Raw genomic sequence first — 26,803 nt, forward strand, 5'->3', positions numbered from 1 at the left:
CCAAGTTACGTTATTTAAACAAACACTTTACCATTTATTCCGAATACCGTTAAGAATGAATGATTTCCCAAATCAACGTGGACCTCACAACAGAGACCAGTAATAATATCATAATCCTTAAGGGACTCATTAAATATCTTTTAATTCAATCGTTTGGCATAATCTTTTAATTCCGTAGTTGAATATATCAATCAGATAATTAAACTAATAAGTTTAATGCACAGTATCATTTACTTAACATTTTGTTATGTTTTCAAGTTATAGTATATGTACCTATTTACATATAATTGTTCGCGAATCATTGAGAACAATCGAAGGGTAATTGAATAATTCAAAATTTTGAGATTCAACTTCATAGACTTTGCTTATCGTGTCGGAAACGTTAAAGATTAAGTTTAAATTTGGTCAGAAATTTTCGGGTCATCACACGTCTAGACAATTGAAGATTCACGAGCAAAATTATATGACTCACGATTTGGAATTGGGTGCTGTTGTTTTTGCATTAAAGACTTAGAGGCATTATTTATATGGGGTCAAAAGTATTATATATACTGACCACAAAAGTCTCCAACATATATTTAATCAGAAGCAACTGAATATGAGACAACACAGGTGGATTGAACTGTTGTGATGTGCAGCGAGGTGTACGTGAAATAGTTATTATTTTTACTACGGAAAACGTTACAAATTTACACAAGTTTTATTATTTATTTATAGAATGGATATACCTAAACCTTGCTACAACACTTATAGGCAGTGTACCTAATCGTAGAGTAGTGTAGTTTTTAGTAAGTCCGGTTCGTTCCACAGGGAGCTGGTGATTGCATACAATATTTTTAACAACTATATTTATATAAAATATATATAATTATAAGTAGTAATATTATAAAAGGGGGTTTTTACCGTTTAATGACCGGTTTGTCAATTTTAAGTTTTAAGCGTAAATATAAATGACAATAATTAAAATGCGATAATTAAAATGACAGTAAATAAAATTACGAGTAAATGAAAGTACGATGAGAAATACAATAAAACAATTATGCTTATTTAAACTTCCGTAATCATGATGTTTGACGTTTTGATTTTAATTAATTATCCTGGGTTAATTGTCCTTTGTCCTGGATTATTTGAAACCTATCTGGTTTTTGCCCATAATAGTCCATCGGTCATAATTATAAAATGCTCGGCAAATTTAACCTTATACCCGAAGTCAAATATTCCAACTAATTAGGGATTCGAACTGTAACAAGGTCTTAATACTTTGTTTAATGAATACACCAGGTTATCGACTGTGTGTAATCCAAGATTTTAATACTTTGTTAACAATTACACCAATTACCCTTGAATGTAATCCACCCCTGTTTTAATGAGTCCATTGACTATTAATCCATCCCCGTGTCCGGTCAAATGAACAATTATTAATATTTATAAATATCCCGCTCATCTTATCCGATCGAACGTAAGTGGATATTTATAGCTACGTCAAATTGTAAATCTCTATATTAATTTAATGAGGTATCATTTAGTTAATATAAAGCCCATTAATAGCCCATAGTCTAATTTCCACACGTGTCGGTCTTTTGTCCAAACCCCAATTATGGTACAAATTCCAATAACCCCGTCTTTAATATTTAGTCTAACATCACGATTACTTCGGCTCAAATAAGCATAATAATAACTTAGTTACGAGACATTAATTTAAAAAGGAGAACATAACTTACATTGAGTATTTATCGCGTAGCTTTATACAGACAGAACTTTGACTTTAAAACCCGTAACATAACCTTTACATAACCCAAACTAACTAATATAAAACTACCCTATACTATATATATATTATATATATTATATATATATATATATATATATATATATATTTATAAATTAAACAGAGGGAGTAATATATATTGTGGTGTAATTATTCTGGCCAAACTCGTTGCTTATTTATAGATGTGGCCAGGATTTTGGCCCCATGCGATCGCATAGATTTTTGCCTTCCAGGCCATGCGATCGCATGGCCAGCTGGATCCAGCCACATTTGATTTGTTTCCTTGCTTGTCGATGTTTTATTTAAATATATATAATATATAAATAATTTATATAATTATTTAAATATTATATTATATTCTTGTGCATAGTTGACTTGTAATTTTTGGTCCGTTGCGTCGGGCGTTGATAGTTGGCTCAGGTCCCGGTTCCGGATTTTCGAGCGTCCTTTCATATAATTTAATATCTTGTACTTTGCGTTCCGCAACTTGTACTTTTGTCATTTTTAGACGTTTCTCATCAATAAATTGAACCACTTGGATTGTATCTTGTACAATTGAGCTTTTTGGTCATTTGCATCTTCAAATCGTCGTTTTCGCCTTTTGTCTTCACACTTATTTAATATAGACGATTACAACTTAAAATAGGACAATTACAACTAAATAATTTACATATTTTGAGGATATTGCTACTAAATATATGTTCATTTGGAGCACTATCAAATATCCCCACACTTGAACGTTGCTTGTCCTCAAGCAATACATAACTTGAAATAAAATCACACTTCACTCGAATCACTTTTTTATTCTCACACTTTATACATCAGTGATTTTGATACAGTGGTATAAAAATGATAGTAACGATGTGGTTTACAGTCCCACATGACTATGAAAATTTAGATCCTTTAAGGAAATTGGATCTTTATGAAAACATTTGATCTTTTGAAAATTCAATCTAGCTTTTACCCTAGATAAGTTTTCCGGAATAACCCTTCACCGGTGTTGCAAAATGTTTTTGTGGGTTGTTGTGGGTTTCAGATTTGAAAATTTTAGCTCAAAACTTGCGGTTTTGTGTCACCCACTTGCTAACCTTGTATTGAGAAAGCAACATGTCCAGTATACTTACTCCGTATATTACCTTTAGGTAAACTACCATCCAGTTGTAAAGGAAAGCGTTGAACAAGCAACTGTTAAGGCAATGTCCCCTGACATGCTTTTAATTATGGTCTATAACGTGTCGGATGCAATTACTATCCTTGGTAGGAGCAATAGTAAAGCTCACCCTATAGTTTTTCGGTCTGGCATAAGGTTCTGTCTTCGACCATGCTATGCAACCACCGTTCTTACAGTTGACACCCGATTCGTTCAGGTGACCTAATGAATTCCAGGTGAATTCCTAGGATTTTACGTTCAATGGTAATGAACGCATTGAAAATGGGTTTTCAGAAAACAAATCGGTTTGTAATTTGATTAAAATATTTTCTCGTTCAAGCTCGAGTTTAGATATCATCGAATTCCATGAGTTTGTAATTCTCAATCTTTAAGGTCAACCTCTAGGATTGAGTAATATCAGGCTTAAAAGCTGATTTTTAATCTTTAAGGAGATTATCCTTTTCTGGGGGTCTGATTCATTAGTCTTATCAAGCTAATTTGCACGGCGTTCTCCCCATTTTACGAGACAGATCCTCTTATGGTTAGGATAAGTCTGACCACTTGGCGACCCTGTTTGATGCTGAGGTCCGTGGATTTCCTGCTGATCTTAGAGATGACTTTTCTAAATTTTTCGTCAACCTACAGCTGGTCTGGACGACAATTTCTTGACCTAAATCAAGAAGCGCGTGTCTTTTTCGGAAGACTTTACTTCCTTTTAATGATGGAATTGATTCATCGTGTAGATCCATCTTTCATTACAGTAAATCGGGTAAACCAGTTAATTTAGTCCAAAATAAAAGCACCTGCAATAACTTTACAAAAACATGTGATAGATAGTTTTTAATTGAATAACTTGATACATTCTCCCCACACTTGGCTTTTTTCATACGTCTTTTTATATCTTAATAAATAAATTCAAGCGTTTTAGTTGTTTCTCAATTTATGTCCTTTCCAAAGTAACAATAATTTCGGCATTAACACCTAGTTTTATCGTTCATAAATATGTTTAAACATGATTTTGAATTCATTTAGTTGAAATTTTTTAGAATTTTCACAAAATTTAGAAAATAAGCCAAGTATAAACCCGAGAGAATTTATAACCCTTCCCCACACTTGAGATCATGCAATGGCCTCATTTTCATGAAATCAGACTCTAATTATAAATTCATGAGGGTGATTAGTGTAGAAAATGATTAAAAATACCCAGTTTGTATTTTCAAAGCTCGTCGAATGATAGATGGTGCACCTCATCGTTCATCCCTTCTTGTTTTATCACACATGTTTTTTCTTCTTCAAAAACGGCTGCTTTTCTGAGCTGTTTGTTAATATTTGAAAATGCTTCTTTTACCCTTACTTATTATGCATGTTTATTAACGAGTTATACACTAACCCGAACCCCTAATTTAACGTTAAGTGGGGTTAGACTTCCCCACACTTAGCTGACGATATGTGAAGTCGGTAGAATAAGTTCCACGAATTAGAATAGTGAGCCAGTTATTTACATCTCGGGTGGTGTATAATATATCAATGGGTTTAAAGTTTAGAACCACCCGATCGTCACTACTAAATTCTTTTTTAAGTGTAGCTTTTAGTAAATGGATACGTCTCTTTTCTGGTTCTTGGTCAAATGGATCGATATACACCGACATACATATTTCTATAGGGTGGACAATTCCTAACATTTCCTTCCGTTTATTCTCGGGATCAAAGTTTTCACCTCTATTACCCAATTGGGTGAAATCTGAGGTGTCATTATCTATTACAGCTCGTAGTTCATCTTCAGTAGATGACTTGTCTATTGAGAATATTGGGTTAGAAGGTTGTGGAATGGTGAATTTCGGGATCGAAGCAGATTCTTTTTCATTAACGGTACTTATCGGTCCCACCACTTTGGTCTCGAGGGTAAAGTTTTCAATGTTATCGTTTTCCCAAGAGTACCAATTTGTCACCCTTACTTCTTCTTCATCCATTAATGGATCGAAGATTTCGTCGGTAGAGGCTAATGTCTCGATATGTTGTGAAATTGGTAAAGCTAAATAAAAAGTATCATCGGGATAGTTGGTAATTTCGGAGCTCTCGAATTCAACAAAATTCGATGATATGCGATTTTCTTGTACATGACTCCTCAGATCAACATGTGTGTAGTCTGATAGAGTTTAAGCTTGCCTATTTACAAACTCTCTCATTTGTTCATTTTGAGCATCGAGTTCTTCGAGTTTGATTTTTATATTGTCTAAAAGATTTTCAGACACATAATTTTCCTCGTCTTCTGGTTGTTGAGTTTGGATATATTCTTAGGAATAATTCCAATTAGAATTGTATTCCTCATAATCATTCCATTCAGGTTCAATGGGTGCATACTTTTCCATAGGAACGTAATAATAACATTCCCATGTTGAGTGATAATCTCTACAGATTTCACAACCAGTTATTGTTTCGTCATTCGTGATCCAAGATTGACCGAATGAATTGTCATCAACACCTGTTTGAGAGTATTGATGAAATTGATTTCGAATGTCATAAAGAGTTTCCAAGATATTTTCGAGATTTTCCATAATGCGCTTATTACCAAATTTTAGCTACAATGTGGTGGATTTACTAACAAAAAAATTATATAAGTTATCAAATTAATAGACTTTTTCTGCTTTTGCCCACGTTTCGAATAGCCAAAAGATGTAGCAGGGAGCCAGAACCCTTTAAATCGGAAGTTCACAACTCAGCCACTAACAAATCCAACTATTACTACGAACCAGAAAATTTGGATGTCTATCAATTTAACCGATTAAAATAATTTTTCGTTTTTGAAATTTTAGAGAAGAAATAGAAAATTCTATGTCCTAAAAACTAGATCGTCGAGAAATAAGAAAGAAAAATAAGTGCGTCGAAAAATGTCGAAAAATAAAAATAAGAAAGAAAAACGTCGAAACTTAAAAGTCTAAAAATTATATCTAAAAAGTTGCGCCTAAAGGTCTAAAGGTAAATGCAATTTTATTCAGAAAACGGCAATTACTTAAAGGCACTAAAATCTATTTAAAACTAAAGCGAAAAAGGGCGTCGCAAAATTCCAAAGCGTCTAAATCTTAATCTAAAGAAAAAGCACTTAAGGGATTTTACGGCAAAGCCTAAGAATCTATAAATATAAAATAACTACGGAAAAACTAATTTTAAAACTAATTGCGAACGAAAAATATACAAATGATTAAAATATACAAATTATAAAAAGAGACAAAAAATGATAAAATTACCTATTTTTATAAAAACATTATTTTTATATAATTATTTATAAAAGTATTAATTTTATATATTAATAAAACTAATTAAAACTTAATATTACTAATTTTAAATAAAACTAAAACTAAATATTAAAATAAATAACCCTAATTAATAATAATAATTATTTATAAACCCTAAACGTATTTAATGCTTGAGTCAGACCTGTCAGGGCAGGCCATGCGATCGCATAGTGTTGAGGCTTCTGGCTCATGCGATCGCATGGGCCTGTAAGTCCAGTTTTTTTTAATAACTTTATATTGTTTTTCTAAAAATATATATAAATATATTTATATAAAAATAAATTAAAAATATTGCGTTTCGCTGAATCCTCGGCAGCGGCACCAAAAACTTGACGTGCAACGAGGTGTACGTGAAATAGTTATTATTTTTACTACGAAAAACGTTACAAATTTACACAAGTTTTATTATTTATTTATAGAATGGATATACCTAAACTTTGCTACAACACTTATAGGCAGTGTACCTAATCGTAGAGTAGTGTAGTTTTTAGTAAGTCCGGTTCGTTCCACATGGAGCTGGTGATTGCATACAATATTTTTAACAACTATATTTATATAAAATATATATAATTATAAGTAGTAATATTATAAAAGGGGGTTTTTACCGTTTAATGACCAGTTTGTCGATTTTAAGTTTTAAGCGTAAATATAAATGACAATAATTAAAATGCGATTATTAAAATGACAGTAAATAAAATTGCGAGTAAATGAAAGTACGATGAGAAATACAATAAAACAATTATGCTTATTTAAACTTCCGTAATCATGATGTTTGACGTTTTGATTTTAATTAATTATCCTGGGTTAATTGTTCTTTGTCCTGGATTATTTGAAACCTATCTGGTTTTTGCCCATAATAGTCCATCGGTCATAATTATAAAATGCTCGGCAAATTTAACCTTATACCCGAAGTCAAATATTCCAACTAATTAGGGATTCGAACTGTAACAAGGTCTTAATACTTTGTTTAATGAATACACCAGGTTATCAACTGTGTGTAATCCAAGGTTTTAATACTTTGTTAACAATTACACCAATTACCCTTGAATGTAATCCACCCCTGTTTTAATGAGTCCATTGACTATTAATCCATCCCCGTGTCTGGTCAAATGAACAATTATTAATATTTATAAATATCTCGCTCATCGTATCTGATCGAACGTAAGTGGATATTTATAGCTACGTCAAATTGTAAATCTCTATATTAATTTAATGAGGTATCATTTAGTTAATATAAAGCCCATTAATAGCCCATAGTCTAATTTCCACAAGTGTCGGTCTTTTGTCCAAACCTCAATTATGGTACAAATTCCAATAACCCCGTCTTTAATATTTAGTCTAACATCACGATTACTTCGGCTCAAATAAGCATAATAATAACTTAGTTACGAGACATTAATTTAAAAAAGAGAACATAACTTACATTGAGTATTTATCGCGTAGCTTTATACAGACAGAACTTTGACTTTAAAACCCGTAACATAACCTTTACATAACCCAAACTAACTAATATAAAACTACCCTATACTATATATATATATATATATATATATATATATATATATATATATATATATATATATATATATATATATATATAAATTAAACAGAGGGAGTAATATATATTGTGGTATAATTATTCTGGCCAAACTCGTTGCTTATTTATAGATGTGGCCAGGATTTTGGCCCCATGCGATCGCATGGATTTTTGCCTTCCAGGCCATGCGATCGCATGGCCAGCTGGATCCAGCCACATTTGATTTGTTTCCTTGCTTGTCGACGTTTTATTTAAATATATATAATATATAAATAATTTATATAATTATTTAAATATTATATTATATTCTTGTGCATAGTTAACTTGTAATTTTTGATCCGTTGCATCGGGCGTTGATAGTTGGCTCAGGTCCCGGTTCCGAATTTTCGAACGTCCTTTCGTATAATTTAATATCTTGTACTTTGCGTTCCGCAACTTGTACTTTTGTCATTTTTAGACGTTTCTCATCAATAAATTGAACCACTTGGATTGTATCTTGTACATTTGAGCTTTTTGGTCATTTGCGTCTTCAAATCGTCGTTTTTGCCTTTTGTCTTCGCACTTATTTAATATAAATGATTACAACTTAAAATAGGACAATTACAACTAAATAATTTACATATTGGGAGGATATTGCTACTAAATATATGTTCATTTGGAGCACTATCATGTTGAATGATTATGATTTTGAGATTCGATACCACCCGGGGAAGGCGAATGTGGTAGCTGACGCTTTGAGTAGAAAGGACAGAGAACCTATACGGGTAAAAGCTATGAATATAATTATTCGTACTAACCTTACTACTCAAATAAAGGAGGCGCAACAGGGGGTTGTAAAAGAAGGAAAGTTGAAGAATGAGATACCCAAAGGATCAGAGAAACATCTTAATATTCGGGAAAACGGAACCCGATATAGGGCTGATAGAATTTGGGTACCAAGGTTTGGAGATGTGAAAGAAATGGTACTTAAGGAAGCACATAAAACCAGATATTCAATACATCCCGGAGCGGGGAAGATGTATAAAGATCTCAAGAAACACTTTTGGTGGCCGGGTATGAAAGCCGATATTGCTAAATATGTAGGAGAATATTTGACGTGTTCTAAGGTCAAAGCTGAACATCAGAAACCATCAGGTCTACTACAACAACCTGCAATCCCGGAATGGAAATGGGAAAACATTACCATGGATTTCATTACTAAATTGCCAAGGACTGCAAGTGGTTATGATACTCTTTGGGTAATAGTTGATCGTCTCACCAAGTCAGCACACTTCCTGCCAATGAGAGAAGATGACAAAATGGAGAAGTTAGCTCGATTGTATTTGAAGGAGGTTGTCTCCAGACATGGAATACCCGTCTCTATTATCTCTGATAGGGATGGTAGATTTGTTTCAAGGTTCTGGCAGACGTTGCAACAAGCATTGGGGACTCGTCTAGACATGAGTACTGCCTATCATCCACAAACTGATGGGCAGAGCGAAAGGACGATACAAACGCTTGAAGACATGCTACGAGCATGTGTTATTGATTTCGAAAACAGTTGGGATCGACACCTACCGTTAGCAGAATTTTCCTATAACAACAGTTATCATTCTAGTATTGAGATGGTGCCGTTTGAGGCACTTTATTGTAGAAAGTGCAGGTCTCTGATTTGTTGGAATGAAGTGGGGGATAGACAGATTACGGGTTCCAAGATAATACAAGAAACTACCGAGAAAATCATCCAAATTCAACAACGATTGAAAACCGCCCATAGTCGACAAAAGAGCTACACGGACAGTAAAAGAAAAGATATAGAGTTTGAAATTGGAGAAATGGTCATGCTTAAGGTTTCACCTTGGAAAGGCATTGTTCGATTTGGTAAACGGGGAAAACTAAATCCAAGGTACATTGGACCATTCAAGATTATAGATCGTGTCGGACCAGTAGCTTACTAACTGGAGCTACCTCAACAACTCGCGGCTGTACATAACACTTTCCACGTCTCGAATTTGAAGAAATGTTTTGCTAAAGAAGATCTCACTATTCCGTTAGATGAAATCCAAATCAATGAAAAACTTTAATTCATTGAAGAACCCGTCGAAATAATGGATCGTGAGGTTAAGAGACTTAAGCAAAACAAGATACCGATTGTTAAGGTTCGATGGAATGATCGTAGAGGACCCGAGTTCACCTGGGAGCGTGAAGATCAGATGAAGAAGAAATACCCGCATCTATTTCCAGAAGATTCGTCAACACCTTCAACAGCTTAAAATTTCGGGACGAAATTTATTTAACGGGTAGGTACTGTAGTGACCCGAACTTTTCCATGTTTATATATATTAATTGAGATTGATATTTACATGACTAAATTTTTCTAACGTGTTAAGCAATCAAACTTGTTAAGACTTGATTAAATGAAATAAGTTTCATATAGACAATTGATCACCCAAGTTGGCCGGCGATTCACGAACGTTACAAATTTGTAAAAACTACATGTTTTGGTATATATAGACATATATATATATGGTTGACATGAGATTATGATGAGTAAGTATCTCACTAAGTATATTAACAATTTGTGATATACATAAGAAATGATATTACTAAGTTAAGAAACTCGAAATGATATATATATATATATATATATATATATATATATATATATATATATATATATAACGATTATCGTTATGATAACGTCTACTAAATACATATGTATCATATTAAGATATTGATACACTATATTTAACATGATAAAATGATATTTAAATATATCATTAAGTGTGTTAACAATGAACTACATATGTAAAAACAAGACTACTAACTCAAGAATTACGAAACGAGACTTATATGTAACGATTATCGTTGTAACGATATTTTAATGTATATATCATATTAAGAGATATTCATACATCATAATATCATGATAACATAATAATTTAACATCTCATTTGATATAATAAACATTGGGTTAACAACATTAATTGAGATCGTTAACTTAAAGGTTTCAAAACAACACTTACATGTAACGACTAACGAAGACTTAACGACTCCATTAGAATGTATATACATGTTGTGTTTTGATATGTATTCTTACACTTTTGAAAGACTTCAAGACACATATCAAAGTACTTCTACTTAACAAAAATGCTTACAATGCACCCGTATTCGTACTCGTACAATACACAGCTTTTAGATGTATGTACTATTGGTATATACAATCTAATTATTAGCTCTTAGCAGCCCATGTGAGTCACCTAACACATGTGGGAACCATAATTTGGCAACTAGCATGAAATATCTCATAAAATTACAAAAATATTAGTAATCATTCATGACTTATTTACATGAAAACAAAATTACATATCCTTTATATCTAATCCATATACCAACGACCAAAAACACCTACAAACACTTTAATTCTTCAATTTTCTTCATCTAATTGATCTCTCTCAAGTTCCATCTTTAAGTTCTAAGTGTTCTTCATAAATTCCATAAGTATAGTTTCATAAAGATCAAGAATACTTCCAAGTTTGCAAGTCTACTTCCAAGCTTTCTAATCCATTCCAAGTAATCATATAAGATCAAGGAACCTTTGTTATTTATAGTAGGTTATCTTTCTAATTCAAGGTAATATTCATATTCAAACTTTGATTCAATTTCTACAACTATAACAATCTTATTTCGAGTGAAAATCTTACTTGAACTGTTTTCGTGTCATGATTCTGCTTCAAGAACTTTCAAGCCATCCAAGGATCCTTTGAAGCTAGATCCATTTTTCTCATTTCCAGTAGTTTTATCCAGAAAACTTGAGGTAGTAATGATATTCATAACATCATTCGATTCATACATATAAAGCTATCTTATTCGAAAGTTTAAACTTGTAATTACTAGAACATAGTTTAGTTAATTCTAAACTTGTTCGCAAACAAAAGTTAATCCTTCTAACTTGACTATTAAAATCAACTAAACACATGTTCTATATCTATATGATATGCTAACTTAATGATTTAAAACCTGGAAACACGATGAACACCATAAAATCGGATATACGTCGTCGTAGTGAAACCGGGGGCTGTTTTAGTTTGGATAATTAAAAACTATGATAAACTTTGATTTAAAAGTTGTTCTTCTGGGAAAATGATTTTTCATATGAACATGAAACTATATCCAAAAATTTTGGTTAAACTCAAAGTGAAAGTATGTTTTTCAAAATGGTCATCAAGATGTCGTTCTTTCGACGAAAATGACTACCTCTTTAGTAATTGACATGTAACTTAAATTTATGACTATAAAACTATACTTTTTCTTTTTGGATTCTTAAATTAGCATTCAATATGAAACCATAGCAATTTTATTCACTCAAAACAGATTCAAAATGAATAAGTTATGGGTAAAACAAGATTGGATATTTTTGATCTTTTTAGCTACGGGAAATGTTTAACAAATCTATACAAATCATATCCTAGCTAACTTATATTGTATTATACATGTATTCTAATATATTATGTAATCTTGGGATACCATAGACACGTATGCAAATGTTTTGACATATCATATCGACCCATGTATATATATTATTTGGAACAACCATAGACACTCTATATGCAGTAATGTTGGAGTTAGCTATACAGAGTTGAGGTTGATTCCAAAAATATATATACTTTGAGTTGTGATCTAGCCTGAGACGTGTATACACTGGGTCGTGGATTGATTTAAGATAATATATATCGATTTATTTATGTACATCTAACTGTGGACAACTAGTTGTAGGTTACTAACGAGGACAGCTGACTTAATACACTCAAATCTTTAAAACATAATAAAAATGGTTGTAATTATATTTTGATCATACTTTGATATATATGTACATATTTGTATAGGTTCGTGAATCGATTCGTGGCCAAGTCTTATTTCCGAGGAAGGAAATATCTGTGAAAGTGAGTTATAGTCCCACTTTTAAAATCTAATATTTTTGGGATGAGAATACATGCAGGTTTTATAAATGATTTACAAAATAGACACAAGTACGTGAAACTACATTCTATGGTTGAATTATCGAAATCGAATATGCCCCTTTTTATTAAGTCTTGTAATCTAAGAATTAGGGAACAGACACCCTAATTGACGCGAATCCTAAAGATAGATCTATTGGGCCTAACAAACCCCATCCAAAGTACCGGATGCTTTAGTACTTCGAAATTTATATCATATCCGAAGGGTATCCCGGAATGATGGGGATATTCTTATATATGCATCTTGTTAATGTCGGTTACCAGGTGTTCACCATATGAATGATTTTTATCTCTATGTATGGGATGTGTATTGAAATATGAAATCTTGTGATCTATTGTTACGATTTGATATATATAGGTTAAACCTATAACTCACCAACATTTTTGTTGACGTTTAAAGCATGTTTATTCTCAGGTGAATACTAAGAGCTTCCGCTGTTGTATACTAAAATAAGGACAAGATTTGGAGTCCATGTTTGTATGATATTGTGTAAAAACTGCATTCAAGAAACATATGTCGATGTAATATATTTCTATTGTAAACCATTATGTAATGGTCATGTGTAAACAGTATATTTTAGATTATCATTATTTGATAATCTACGTAATGCTTTTAAAACCTTTATTGATAAGATAAAGGTTATGGTTGTTTTAAAAATGAATGCAGTCTTTGAAAAACGTCTCATATAGAGGTCAAAACCTCGCAACGAAATCAATTAATATGGAACGTTTATAATCAATATGAACAGGACATTTCAGTATGGCTAAGTAACTTTATACCTCTATAGTTACTACAAGTCTGCGCATCCCCTTTGTTCTTGTAAATGGGAATAACCTTGCTCAGTCTCCACTCCATTGGCATTTTTGCGCTTCTAAACGTCGTGTTGAAAAGGTTTGTCAACCACCTAACCCCATCATCGCCTAAGCTCCGCCACGTCTCTATGGGGATTTGGTCCGGTCCTACTGCTTTGTTTCTCCCCATCTTGCGTAGGGTCACTCTAACTTCCTCCTGGTTGATCCTCATGCAGAAACAGTTGTTTTGATATTGTGGGGCCATATAATAGACATGAGGTTCTCTATTTCTAGTCCTTCCCCCATCGAAAAGGGATGAGAACTATTCTTCCCATCGTTTCCTAATTTTGTCTTCCTTCACTATGCTTTGACCAGTTTCATCCTTGATATATTTGATGTTATCCAGGTCCCTTCGCCGATGCTCCCTAGCTTTGGCTATCATGTAGATGTCGTTTGCTCCTTCTTTAGAGTCTAGTCACTTATATAAGTCTTCGTAAGCTTTATCTTTTGCACGTGTAACGGCGATGTTTTCTTCTCTCTTGGCTTCTTTGTAGCTATTTTCTATGCTAGTTCTGTCTGCTAGTGTACCCCCTCTAAAGGAGGTGAGCTCCCGAAACCTCGCTTGTTTAAGCGCGACTTTAGTTTGGACCTCGTCGTTAAGCCACCATGATTCTCTACAACCATTTTGGGCTCTCGACGTCCCAACTGTCACTCCCAGGGATTCTTTTGCCACCCCTCTAATAGTGGATGCTAGGTTGTTCCACATCTGATCTGCATCAATAAAGGCTGCATTTTCCAATTCAGCACCCATTCTTTCAACTACATTAGCTCTAAAAGTCTCCGCCTTCTCTCCATTTAAGTTCTTCCAGAGGATTCTGGGTTGTTGTACCGCTCTCGCCCTCCTGTTCACCTGTCCCTGGGTACCTAACTCCATGACCAACAGTCTATGTTGGGATGAACAAGTCCAGGTTGGGAGGACCTTACAGTCCTTACAGTTCCTAAGGTCACCCTTGCGAAGAAGAAAAAAGTCAATTTGGGTACTATGACCCCCACTATGGAAGGTGGCTAGCTGACCATCCCTCTTCTTGAAGAAAGAGTTTGCAACAACCAGGTCATGGGCATTGGCGAACTCGAGAATTGAGCACAATTCTTCATTTCTAACCCCATACCCAAAGCCCCCATGGGCTCCCATATATCCGTCTACCTCCGCTCCTATATGACCATTAAGATCGCCCCCTATAATCAACCGATGGTCCGCTGGACACCCCCTTACAATCTCATCTAACAATTCCCAAAAACTCTTCTTCTCCTAAACCTACGTGGGGTGCATAAGCGCTAATGACCGTGAACATCTCCTCATTAATTATAAACGTAACTGATGTTAAAGTTAAGGGGTATAAAATACTATTAAATTTTACAAGAAAATACTATTAAATACGATACAATTTTACACAAGATATTTATTTATTTAGAGAATGGATATACTTAAACCTTGCTACAACACTTATAGGCAGTGTACCTAATCGTACAGTAGTGTAGTTTTTAGTAAGTCCGGTTCGTTCCACAGGGAAAATCTTTAAACAAAGCTTAACGCTATATTAGTTTAAATTTATAAAAATACAAATATATATATAAGTAATATTATTATTATAAAGGGGGGTTTTTACCGTTTAATGACCGGTTTGTCGATTTTAAAACTTTAGTCGCAGTTAAAACCAAAATTAAAAATAAATTCAAGACTTAATGTAAAGTAAATAACGATAATGAAAGTGCGATAAAATAAACTTGCGATAATTAAAAAGTACGATAATTAAGAGTGCAATTAAATACAATAATAATAAATAAAAGTGCGATAATTAGAAGTGCAATTAAATATAAAATAAAGGAAATTAAATATGAAATAAAAGAATTATGCTTATTTAAACTTCCGTAATCATGATGTTTGACGTGTTGATTTTAGTTTTATGCCCATGGGTTAATTGTCCTTTGTCCTGGATTATTTAATATGTCCGTCTGTTTTTTGTCCATAACAGTCCATCAGTCATAAATATAAAGTGCGAGTATCCTCGTCAAATTATCCTTATACCCGAAGTTAAATATTCCAACTAATTGGGGACTTAAACTGTAACAAGATTTTTTAATACTTTGTTTAATAATTACACCAGGTTATCGACTGCGTGTAACCCAAGGTTTTAATACTTTGTTAACAATTATGCCAAGTGTCCTTGTACATAATTTCACCCCTGTTTTAATAATTCTAGTGGCTATTAATCCATTCCCGTGTCCGGTTAAATGAACGATTATTCGTACATATAAATATCCCGCCCATCGTGTCCGATTGAGTGTATATGGTTATTTATAGGGACGTCCAATTGTAAATCTTTATATTAAAATTAACAAACTATCATTTAGTTAAACAAATATAAAGCCCATTAATAGCCCATAGTCTAATTTCCACAAGTGTCGTTCTTTTGTCCAAATCCCAATTATGGTACAAAGCCCAATTACCCAATTTTAGTAATTAGCCCAACATCATGATTACTTCGGATTAAATAAGCATAATAATAACTTAGCTACGAGACATTAAATTAAAAAGGTTGAACATAACTTACAATGATTAAAAATAGCGTAGCGTTACACGGAAAGAATTTCGACTTACACCCTTACAACATTCGCTAACATACCCTTATTATTAGAAATTAAAATTAAAATATAAAATATAAATATAAATTTTACGTATACATATATAGAGAGAGATTGATTTATGATATTAAAACTCGTCGAACTGCGTTGGCTTTTATAGGGAATTGAGTCCAGGGGAACTCCGCGACTCGCGGCATTTTCCTTCTTCAAACTCCGCAAGTCGCGGAGTTTGAAATTACAGCTCACCCAGCTTTGGCTCTTTGTTTGCCGACGAATTATAAATATATTATAATATATATATTAATTTTAAGAATTAATTATATATTATATTATATTTATATACATGGTTAACTTGTAATTTTTAGTCCGTTGCGTCGAGCGTTGAGAGTTGACTCTGGTCCCGGTTCCGGATTTTCGAATGTCCTTGCGTACAATTTAATATCTTGTACTTTGCGATTTGAATCTTGTACTCTTATAATTTCGAGATGTTTCTTATCAATAATTGGAACCACTTTGATTGTATTATGTACTTTTGAGCTTTTTGGTCGTTTGCGTCTTCAATTCGTCAAATCTGTCTTTTATCTTCACCTTTTATTATTTAAACGAATATTACTTGTAAATAGAACAATTGCAACTAAAAGCTTGTCTTTCTTGAGGAATAATGCTATGAAATATATGTTCGTTTTTAGCATTATCAAATATTCCCACACTTGAGCGTTGCTTGTCCTCAAGCAATATAGTCTTGAAATACTAGAATCACTTCTTTATTCTTCACACTTTGTACATCAGTGATTTCTATACGGCGGTATAAACAATGGTAGTAACGATATGGTTTACAGTCCCACATGACTATAAAAATTTAGATCCATTAAGGAAATTGGATCTTTATGAAAACATTTGATCTTTTGAAAATTAAATCTAGCTTTTACCCTAGATAAGTTTTCCGGAATAACCCTTCACCGGTGTTTGCAAATTATTTTTGTGGGTTTGGTGGGTTTCATATTTGAAAATTTTAGCTCAAAACTTGCGGTTTTGTGTCACCCACTTGCTAACCTTATATTAGGAACGCAACACGTCCAGTATACTTGCTCTGAATATTACCTTTTGGTAAACTACCGTCCGGTTGTAAAGGAAAGCGTTGAACAAGCAACTGTTAAGGCAATGTCCCCTGACATGCTTTTAATTATGGTTTATAACGTGTCGGACGCAATTACTATCCTTGGTAGGAGCAATAGTAAAGCTCACCCTTATAATTTTTTGGTCTGGCACAAGGTCCTGTCTTTGACCATGCTATGCAACCACCGTTCTTACAGTTGACACCCGATTTAGTTCAGGTGACCTAATGAATTCCAGGTGAATTCCTAGGATTTTACGTTCAATGGTAATGAACGCATTGAAAATAGGTTTTCAGAAAACAAATCGGTTTGTAATTTTGATCAAAATATTTTCTCGTTCAAGCTCGAGTTTAGATATCATTGAATTCCATGAGTTTGTAATTCTCAATCTTTAAGGTCAATCTCAAGGATTGAGTAATATCAGTCTTAAAAGCTGATTTTTTTAATCTTTAAGGAGATTATCCTTTCTGGGGATCTGATTCATTAGTCTTATCAAGCTAATTTGCACGGCGTCCTCCCCATTTTACAAGACAGATCCTCTCATGGTTAGGATAAGTCTGACCACTTGGCGACCCTGTTTTATGCTGAGGTCCGTGAATTTTCTGCTGATTTTAGTGATGACTTTTCTAGGTTTTTCGTCAACCTACAGCTGGTCTGGACGACAACTTCATGACCTAAATCAAGAAGCGCGTTTCTTTTTCGGAAGACTTTACTTCCTTTTAATGATGGAATTGATTCATCGTGTAGATCCATCTTTCTTACAGTAAATCGGGTAAAACAGTTAATTATCGTCCAAAACAAAAGTATTTTCAATTATTTGTACAAAAATATGTGACATATGTTTAAGATAACTTGGTGAATTTTTCCACACTTGGCTTTTATTTTCCTTTTTGTTCTCCTCTATTCCATTCTTAAATGAATTCTAACATTTTGGTTTGTTTCTCAATTTATGTCTTTTCTGAGGTAACAATAATTTCGGTGTTAACACCTAGTTTTATCGTTCATAAATATGTATAAACATGATTTTGAGTTCATTTAATTGAAAATTTTGAAAATTTTTACTAGAATTGGGTAGTCAGTATATAAGACTAGGGCTGTTCTTTATTATCAGAGAGCACTAGATTCTAATACAACTACTACTTTACTAGTATTTCTAATGGTAACCAAGTGTATAAAGTAAAAATTTTAAAATCCGAAAGAATTTAACCCCTTCCCACACTTAAGATCTTGCAATGCCCTCATTTGCAAGAAATCAGTAACAATTTAAATTATTGAGGGTGATTAGCGTAAAAATGATTAAATTTTACCAAAGTTTCCAAACATATTGGCGTTTGTTTGCTGAATGATAAATGGTGCATATCATTTGTTCATTCCGTCTTGTTGTTATATCACATTTATTTTGCATCTTGTCGTCAAAATTAATTGCTTTTGCTGAACTTAATGCCAGTCTTTGAAAATGCGTTGTTTTACCCTGTTGTGTACATAAGATAAACTGCAAACATATATACATATTTTTGAAGTTTGGTATATTACCCCACATTCAAAAATTATTAAAATCTAACAATAAAAGTTAGAAAATTATAAAAACTATTACAATATTAACATAAGTATTAAATGTATCAACATTACAAATTATAAAATAAATAAAACTAAGTAAACTAGGGATGATACTGATACCAGTAGGGGTTCCATGCATAACCATATGTGTTATAAAATGTTTCGGCTGGGTTATACATAGGATACGGTGGTTGGATCTCTATAGACCAGGGAGGAAATACGGGCGATGGAGTAGGAATATAGTTTCTACCTACATGTTGGCAATGAGCTATGATTTGGTTTTGATGAACTTGCCAATCTTCAAATGCTCTATGTCTAGCATTTTCATACTCTTGTGAAGCTATAAACCTTTGCATTTCTGTCATTTCATTTCCCCCTCCCACATTACCTGGCTGTTGGTTTCTCTCAACCTGTGGATGTCTACCATGGTATTGTACTGCGGCGTTATTTTGCCTCTTCAAAACCTTCGCACCATGGTATACATTTAAACCTATTGTATCGCGGGGTTCTGGTTCTTCGACTAATAATCCCCCCGACTTATATCCACATTGAGATACTCTGCAATTAGTGTAATAAATATACCACCTCCTATTATACTGTGCGGTCTCATCCCCCTAACCATAGCTGATAAATAATAACCCACACAATACGGTATACTTACAGCGCTTTGTGGGTCTCGAATACACATATGGTAAAACAAATCCTGTTCATTTACCTTTCCCTTATTCTTACCTCTTTGTGTAATCGAATTAGCTAAAAACCTATGAATTACTCTTAACACTGCTCTATCTATATCCAAATAAGAGTAATTTCCCCCTTTAAATCGGTGATGGCTAGTCATTTGACTCCATACACCATGCGTATCAAAATTGTCATCAATCTTTCTACCATTTAATATCAACCCTCTACAATCGGCAGATGCTAACTCCTCAGGCGTATATATACGTAAGGCCTGAGCCATGTCTAGTAAAGACATGTGGTGCATCGAACCTCCTAACAAAAATCTAATAAAAGATCGATCGGTTAAACTAGCTACCCGATCATTTATTTCTATACTACACAATAATTCTTCACACCATACTTTATATACAGGTCTACGCATGCTGAATAATCGTACCCAATCGTTAAAAGTAGAATTACCATACCTCTGTGTAAGTAATTCTCTAATTGGCCCGGCCAATTCTACAGCTTCTAATGGTCCCCATTCTATTACCCTAGGTACTTCAACAACTTTAGAATGAAGAGTATGCAAGCCCCTTTGGTATTTTGGATAATCTATCCAAAGTCTGTCAAATCTCAAGTTCGGGTGCAAATCTTCCAAGTGCATATCAGAAAATGTCATAACTGGATGAGGTATATCTTGTTTGTAGTAGTTATCAACCTCCTGTTGTTCTGCATTCTCAGCAGGAGCATTGCGAGCTTGGGATGAAGATTCACCCCTTTCAGTCTGCAAAACACATCAAACACAAGTTTTGTGCATCCAAATATGCATTAGTGTCAGCAAAATCATCAATCAAAATAATTATAATGACATGTCCAATTTATATCAAACTTAAGCTCATTTTCATATTTTTATCAAATCTACACTTTTTCAAATAAGCATATACGAAAATGTTCGCCAAGTTCATAAGCATTCAACTCAAATAACATGTCAAAATAATCATTACTAGCAATTAAACAAGTTTCAAATGGCATTATCTCTTAAAAATCAAGTTCATGAATTTTAGACTTGAAAAAGTCCACTTTAATTCTCAAAATCATGTTTAGGCTCAAAGTTTGGATCATTTAACTACCTAAACATGTTACACTACTTAATTTAGCAATAATTCATGACAAAAATCGGCCATAACCTGTTTATATCAAAAAGCCCCAAATTTGCTCAAGAACACAAACCCTAGATTACTCAAAATTTGAAGTTTAAAGCTTCTAATCATGTTAAATAGCATCAATCTAGGTTATACAAGCATAATAAATAAACAATTTAAGCATAATTACACTAAAAAGCATCAAAATCGAATTGGGTATAAAATTGCTCAAGAACACTAATTTTCGGATTAAATGGTGTTTAGGTGTAGAAATTTACCGTTTTCCTTGAGTAATTCCTTGATAGCATCCTTCTCAACATGATTTTAGTAAAAGATTTGATGAAAAACGGTCAAAAATTGCGAATTTGGTGTGTGTTTTTCGGTATTTTCGGGTGTATTTTCGCAGTAAAATGGGGTGTGGTGTGGGTGCAACTGATCTGTTCGGCCTTTTATTTTTTTTCTGTATTTTCGGTCCTCCGCGAGTCGCGGCATTTGGCCCTTTCAAATACCGCGAGTCGCGGTGTTTGTTTTTTTTTTAAGCCTTAACTTATAAAACAAATATAAAATAAATTTAAAATTTTGTTTTTCTTTGTTTTAGGACGAGGTCGTTTCGGATCGATGTCCTAGTCCGTCCTTCGACAAAATTTTAAAATTTGTCTTTTTGTAGCGATTATTTTAAAAGCTACGATTTTTGGGTTTTTTAATGTTTTTGGCATACTTTAATTCAATAAGATTAAAAATAATGATAATAAAAGTTCTCGTCCCTCCCTCGGGTAAAGCAATTTCGGTTCAAAGACCTAGTCTTCAACTTACGACGAATTTTACAAATCATATTTTTAACTTAGCGAAATAAAGTAAATTTTTGTTTTTAAATTCACACCACTTAAATTTAAAATGCATAAAATTAAAAATTCATATTTTTAAAAATTAAAAATTCACACCCAACTTAATTTAAAAATTCATATTATAAATTCACACCAAACTTATATTATATTTTTGTTTTTATACAAACTTATATTAAAAATATTAATTGTTCAAATATTTATAATTTTAAATATATTAATTTAAAAAGTTTACAATATAAAATTAAAAATCTTTTTAGCTTTTATCCCACTTTAATCAATCAAATATTATCAAAAATATGCGCCCCACTTTTCGGTAAAGTAATTTCGGTTCCATGACCTAATTTAACTCATGACGAATTTTTGAAATATTTTGTGTTGATTGATTAAAGATATTTATACCTTAAGAATAAACGTTAAATTTCGCAGTGATGTAATAAATTTTTGAATGATATCAATAATTTCGGTCGCCAAACCTAATTTTATTCAATACCAATTTAATACTTTATAGCGAACTAATTAGCGTTTATTATCAAAAGGTTAAAAATAAAAATAAAAATAAAAACTGTACAGACTTACCTGTGAGATAGTATTCTTAGTGATATGATCTATCCCATTCATAAGATAATCGGTTTAATTAGTTTTCCATGACTACATAGGCGTAACCTCGAGCATTCAGTATTTTTTTCTTCTAAACATATGAACGGTCCGTCTCTGCATAAAGTAACAAATTCGGTGTTTGAATAGGTTTGATTATTTGAACATTTACCTCCATGTGACCATTTTCCGCATTTGTGACATTTTTCAAGGTGTCGTGCTCTTCTTTTCGCTGCGGATTTTGATTTTTCTTTACCAAATTGTAACTTATTATCTTCGCATCTGGATTCTTTTCTTACTACGTCCAATCTTTCTCTGATTACTGATACTAGATCACTCGGAAGTGTGTCATTATTACGTTTAGTGATCAAAGCGTGTAGCATTAGACCATGGTTTAGTTCACAGGAAGTCTTCATTTCGTAAAAACCTAAAAAAATAAAAATTCAGAATGGGGGGAGAAGACTAGTTCTTTAGGGTCTGCTAGAGAAAGACCATTCGGGTTCCATTTTTGAGAACTACACGAAAACAGAAAATCTAACTCTAACAGAAATACATATTATCCTTTAAAAGACTTGATTCTCCCCACACTTAGTTAGCTGTGGTATCGAAATTGTGATTAACTTCATTGTCAACTTCCATTGGACTATCTATGTAATGTTTAACTCTGTGACCATTAACCTTAAATTCAATCCCATTTGTATTTATTAATTCTATCGTTCCGTATGGGAAAACTCTTTTGACTATGAATGGTCCAGACCATCTTGATTTCAATTTTCCAGGAAATAGCTTGAATCGTGAATTGAAAAGAAGAACTCTGTCTCCTTCTTTGAATTCTTTTGAACTTATGATTCTTTTATCATGCCATTTCTTCATTCTTTCCTTATAGATTAACGTATTTTCGTATGCTTCATGTCTTAATTCTTCTAATTCGTTTAGTTGACTTAACCGTAGACGTCCAGCTTCATGTAAATCAAGATTACATGTCTTCAAAGCCCAAAATGCTTTGTGTTCAATTTCTACTGGAAGATGACATGCTTTTCCATAAACAAGTCTAAAAGGTGTGGTTCCAATTGGAGTTTTGTAGGCTGTTCTAAAAGCCCAGAGTGCATCCTCCAATTTAATGGACCATTCCTTCGGATTTGATCCTACGGTTTTCTCTAGAATACGTTTTAAAGCTCGGTTGGTATTTTCAACTTGTCCACTTGTTTGTGGATGATATGCGGTGGAGATTTTATGAGTTACTCCATATATTTTGAGAACTTTCTCAAGTTGATTATTATAGAAATGAGTTCCCCGATCACTTATTAAAGCTTTCGGTGTTCCAAACCTTGCAAAAAGACATTTTAAAAAATTGACTACAACTCGCGCATCGTTAGTTGGGAGAGCTTGTACTTCCGCCCATTTAGATACATAATCAATGGCTACGAGAATATAGAGATTATTATGAGATTTTGGAAATGGACCCATAAAGTCAATACCCCAAATGTCAAATACTTCACATACTTGAATGACATTTTGTGGCATTTCATCACGTTGACTTATTTTTCCGGCCCTTTGACATGCATCACAGGATTTGCAAAGAAGGTGTGCGTCTTTGTAAATTGTAGGCCAATAGAATCCAGCATCATAAATTTTTCTTGCTGTTAGTTGAGGCCCATAATGCCCTCCTGTTGGTCCCGCGTGACAATGGTTTAAAATTTTACTAGCTTCATCTCCGAATACACATTGGCGTATTATTCCATCGGGACAACTTTTAAACAAATGTGGATCTTCCCAGAAATAGCGTTTTATATCACTGAAAAATTTCTTTCGTTTTTGGTACGATAATCCTTTTTCAAGGAATCCACATACTAAATAGTTTGCATAGTCTGCAAACCATGGAATTTCATTATAATCTATCTTCAATAGATATTCATCAGGAAAGTTGTCTTGTATGGCCGATTCATTTAGAACTTCTAATTCGGGATTTTCAAGATGAGAAAGATGATCAGCGGCGAGATTTTCTGCTCCTCTTTTATCTCGGATTTCAATATCGAACTCTTGTAAGAGTAAGATCCAACAGATTAGTCTTGGTTTGGCATCTTGTTTCGAAAATAGGTATCTAAGAGCAGAATGGCCGGTATAGACCACCGTTTTTGCTAGAACGAGATATGAACGAAATTTGTCAAAAGCAAAGACAATAGCAAGGAGTTCTTTTTCAGTAGTTGTGTAATTTGTTTGTGCTCCTTGTAAAGTCTTACTAGCATAATATATAGGTTGAAATCGTTTTTCAATCCTTTGTCCTAAAACGGCTCCCATTGCAAAATCACTTGCATCGCACATTAGTTCAAACGGTAGATTCCAATTTGGTGTTATCATGATCGGCGCATTAGTGAGTTTCTCTTTAAGAATATTAAAAGATTTGATGCATTCATCTGAAAAGATGAATGGAGCATCCTTTTCTAGGAGTTTATTCATAGGAGTGGCAATTTTAGAAAAATCTTTTATGAAACGTCGGTAAAAACCGGCATGCCCTAGAAAACTCCTAACTCCTCTAATATTGGTGGGATGTGGAAGTTTAGCAATTACATCTACTTTAGCTCTATCCACTTCAATTCCTTCCTTTGAAATTTTATGACCAAGAACGATGCCTTCTTTAACCATGAAATGGCATTTCTCTCAATTAAGTACTAGATTTGATTGTTTGCATCTAATAAGCATTCGTTCACGATTAACTAAACATGATTCAAAAGTATCACTGAAGACTGAAAAGTCATCCATGAAAACTTCCATGCATTCTTCTATCATGTCGTGAAAAATCGCCATCATGCACCTTTGAAAGGTTGCAGGGGCGTTGCAAAGTCCAAATGGCATGCGTTTATAAGCAAAAGTACCATAAAGGCACGTGAACGTGGTTTTCTCTTGGTCTTCGGGTGCTATTAGAATTTGAAAATATCCGAAAAAACCATCAAGAAAACAATAGTAACTATTTCCGGCTAATCTTTCCAATATTTGATCAATAAAAGGTAAGGGGAAGTGATCTTTTCTGGTAGCGTCATTTAATTTTCTATAATCAATACATACATGCCATCCTGTTACAGTCCTAGTAGGAATAAGCTCATTTTTTTCATTTGTGATGACAGTCATGCCACCCTTCTTAGGCACGCATTGAACTGGGCTTACCTATGGACTATCAGAAATTGGATAAATTAAACCTGCATCTAGCAGTTTAATAATTTCTTTTTTAACTACATCTTGCATATTAGGATTTAGTCTTCGTTGGCATTGCACATACGTTTTATGACCTTCTTCCATAAGGATTTTATGTGTGCAATACGAAGGACTTATTCCTTTAATATCATGAATCTTCCATGCAATGGCTGGTTTATGAGCTTTCAACACAGAAATGAGTTGTGATTTCTCATTTTCAGTAAGAGAAGACGATATTATTACAGGTAATTCAGATTCACCATGTAAATAAGCGTATTCCAAATGGTTTGGAAGTGGCTTTAACTCTAATTTCGGAGGTTCTTCTATCGATGATTTGTATCGATATCTGTCTTCTTCTTTTAGCATTTGAATTTCTTCTGTTGTTGGTTCATATCCATTAGCCATTAGTGTAGCTAACATTTCAGCTTCATCAATTTTTTCAGTTCCTTCTCCTAAAGAACATTCTCCTGTTCCTTGTAATTCTGGAAATTCTTCTAACAATTCTGCATGTGAATCTATAGTTTGAATATAATAACATGTATCATCTGCAGATTGCGATTGTTGCATTGCTCTATCAACTGAAAAGGTAACACTCTCATCCTCTATACTTAGGGTCAATTTCTTACCAAACACGTCTATCATTGCTTTAGCCGTGTTTAAGAATGGTCTTCCTAATATGAGAGGAACTTGAGAATCTTCTTCCATGTCCAGAACAACAAAATCTACTGGAAATACTAAAGTACCAACTTTAACTAGCATGTTCTCCATTATCCCTCTAGGATATTTTATTGATCTATCGGCTAGTTGTATACTTATTCTGGTTGGTTTCAATTCTCCAAGGTCTAGTTTAGCGTATAGTGAATACGGCATTAAATTTATACTAGCACCTAAGTCTTCCAATGCTTCTATTGAACTAAGACTACCCAGAAAACATGGAATTGTGAAACTTCCTGGATCAGATAATTTTTCTGGTATCTTATTCAACAGTACTGCAGAACAATTAGCATTCATAGTAACAGCCGAGAGTTCTTCCATTTTCTTTCTATTCGTGATTAGATCTTTCAAGAATTTAGCATATCTAGGCATTCCTGACATCACATCAATGAAAGGAAGATTTACATTTATCTGTTTAAACATATCCAAGAATTTGGATTGCTCGGCTTCAAGTTTTTCTTTTTTCATTTTACTCGGGTAAGGAAGTGGTGGTTGGTATGGTTTAACATAAGGTTTAGCCTTAACTATGTTATCTTCATTAACCTTTTCAACTACCGGTTCTTTTTCCTTATCTTGATCAGGTTGTGGTTCTTGTGGAGTAGGAATAGCTTCATCAGAAGTTACAGGTATTTCAGGTGGTTAAGTGTTGTACCACTTCTTGTGGTAATGGCTTTAGCTGTTTCATTCCGGGGGTTAGCATTTGTATCACTAGGTAAACTTCCCGGTTTTCTTTCACCTATTAACCTTGCTAGGTTACTTACTTCTTGTTCCAAATTTTGAATAGAAGCTTGTTGATTTCTAAAT

At 33.4% G+C, this 26,803-nt stretch overlaps 1 protein-coding gene across 1 annotated transcript; it reads right to left on the reverse strand.

Moving 5' to 3' along the window:
• Positions 1-14,012: 14,012 nt before the first annotated feature.
• Positions 14,013-14,729, reverse strand: LOC139841676 (uncharacterized). Its single transcript, XM_071831883.1, has one exon. It carries the CDS (start codon positions 14,727-14,729, stop codon positions 14,013-14,015), a length of 717 nt encoding a protein of 238 aa, XP_071687984.1.
• Positions 14,730-26,803: the final 12,074 nt, after the last annotated feature.

Source organism: Rutidosis leptorrhynchoides, chromosome 1 (genome assembly GCF_046630445.1).
Source record: "Rutidosis leptorrhynchoides isolate AG116_Rl617_1_P2 chromosome 1, CSIRO_AGI_Rlap_v1, whole genome shotgun sequence".
Taxonomy (NCBI): Eukaryota; Viridiplantae; Streptophyta; class Magnoliopsida; order Asterales; family Asteraceae; genus Rutidosis; species Rutidosis leptorrhynchoides.

What these genes read in the sequence shown, in the direction of transcription:
- LOC139841676 (XM_071831883.1), bottom strand. Translation starts at nt 14,729, where the DNA reads ATGGGAGCCCATGGGGGCTTTGGGTATGGGGTTAGAAATGAAGAATTG.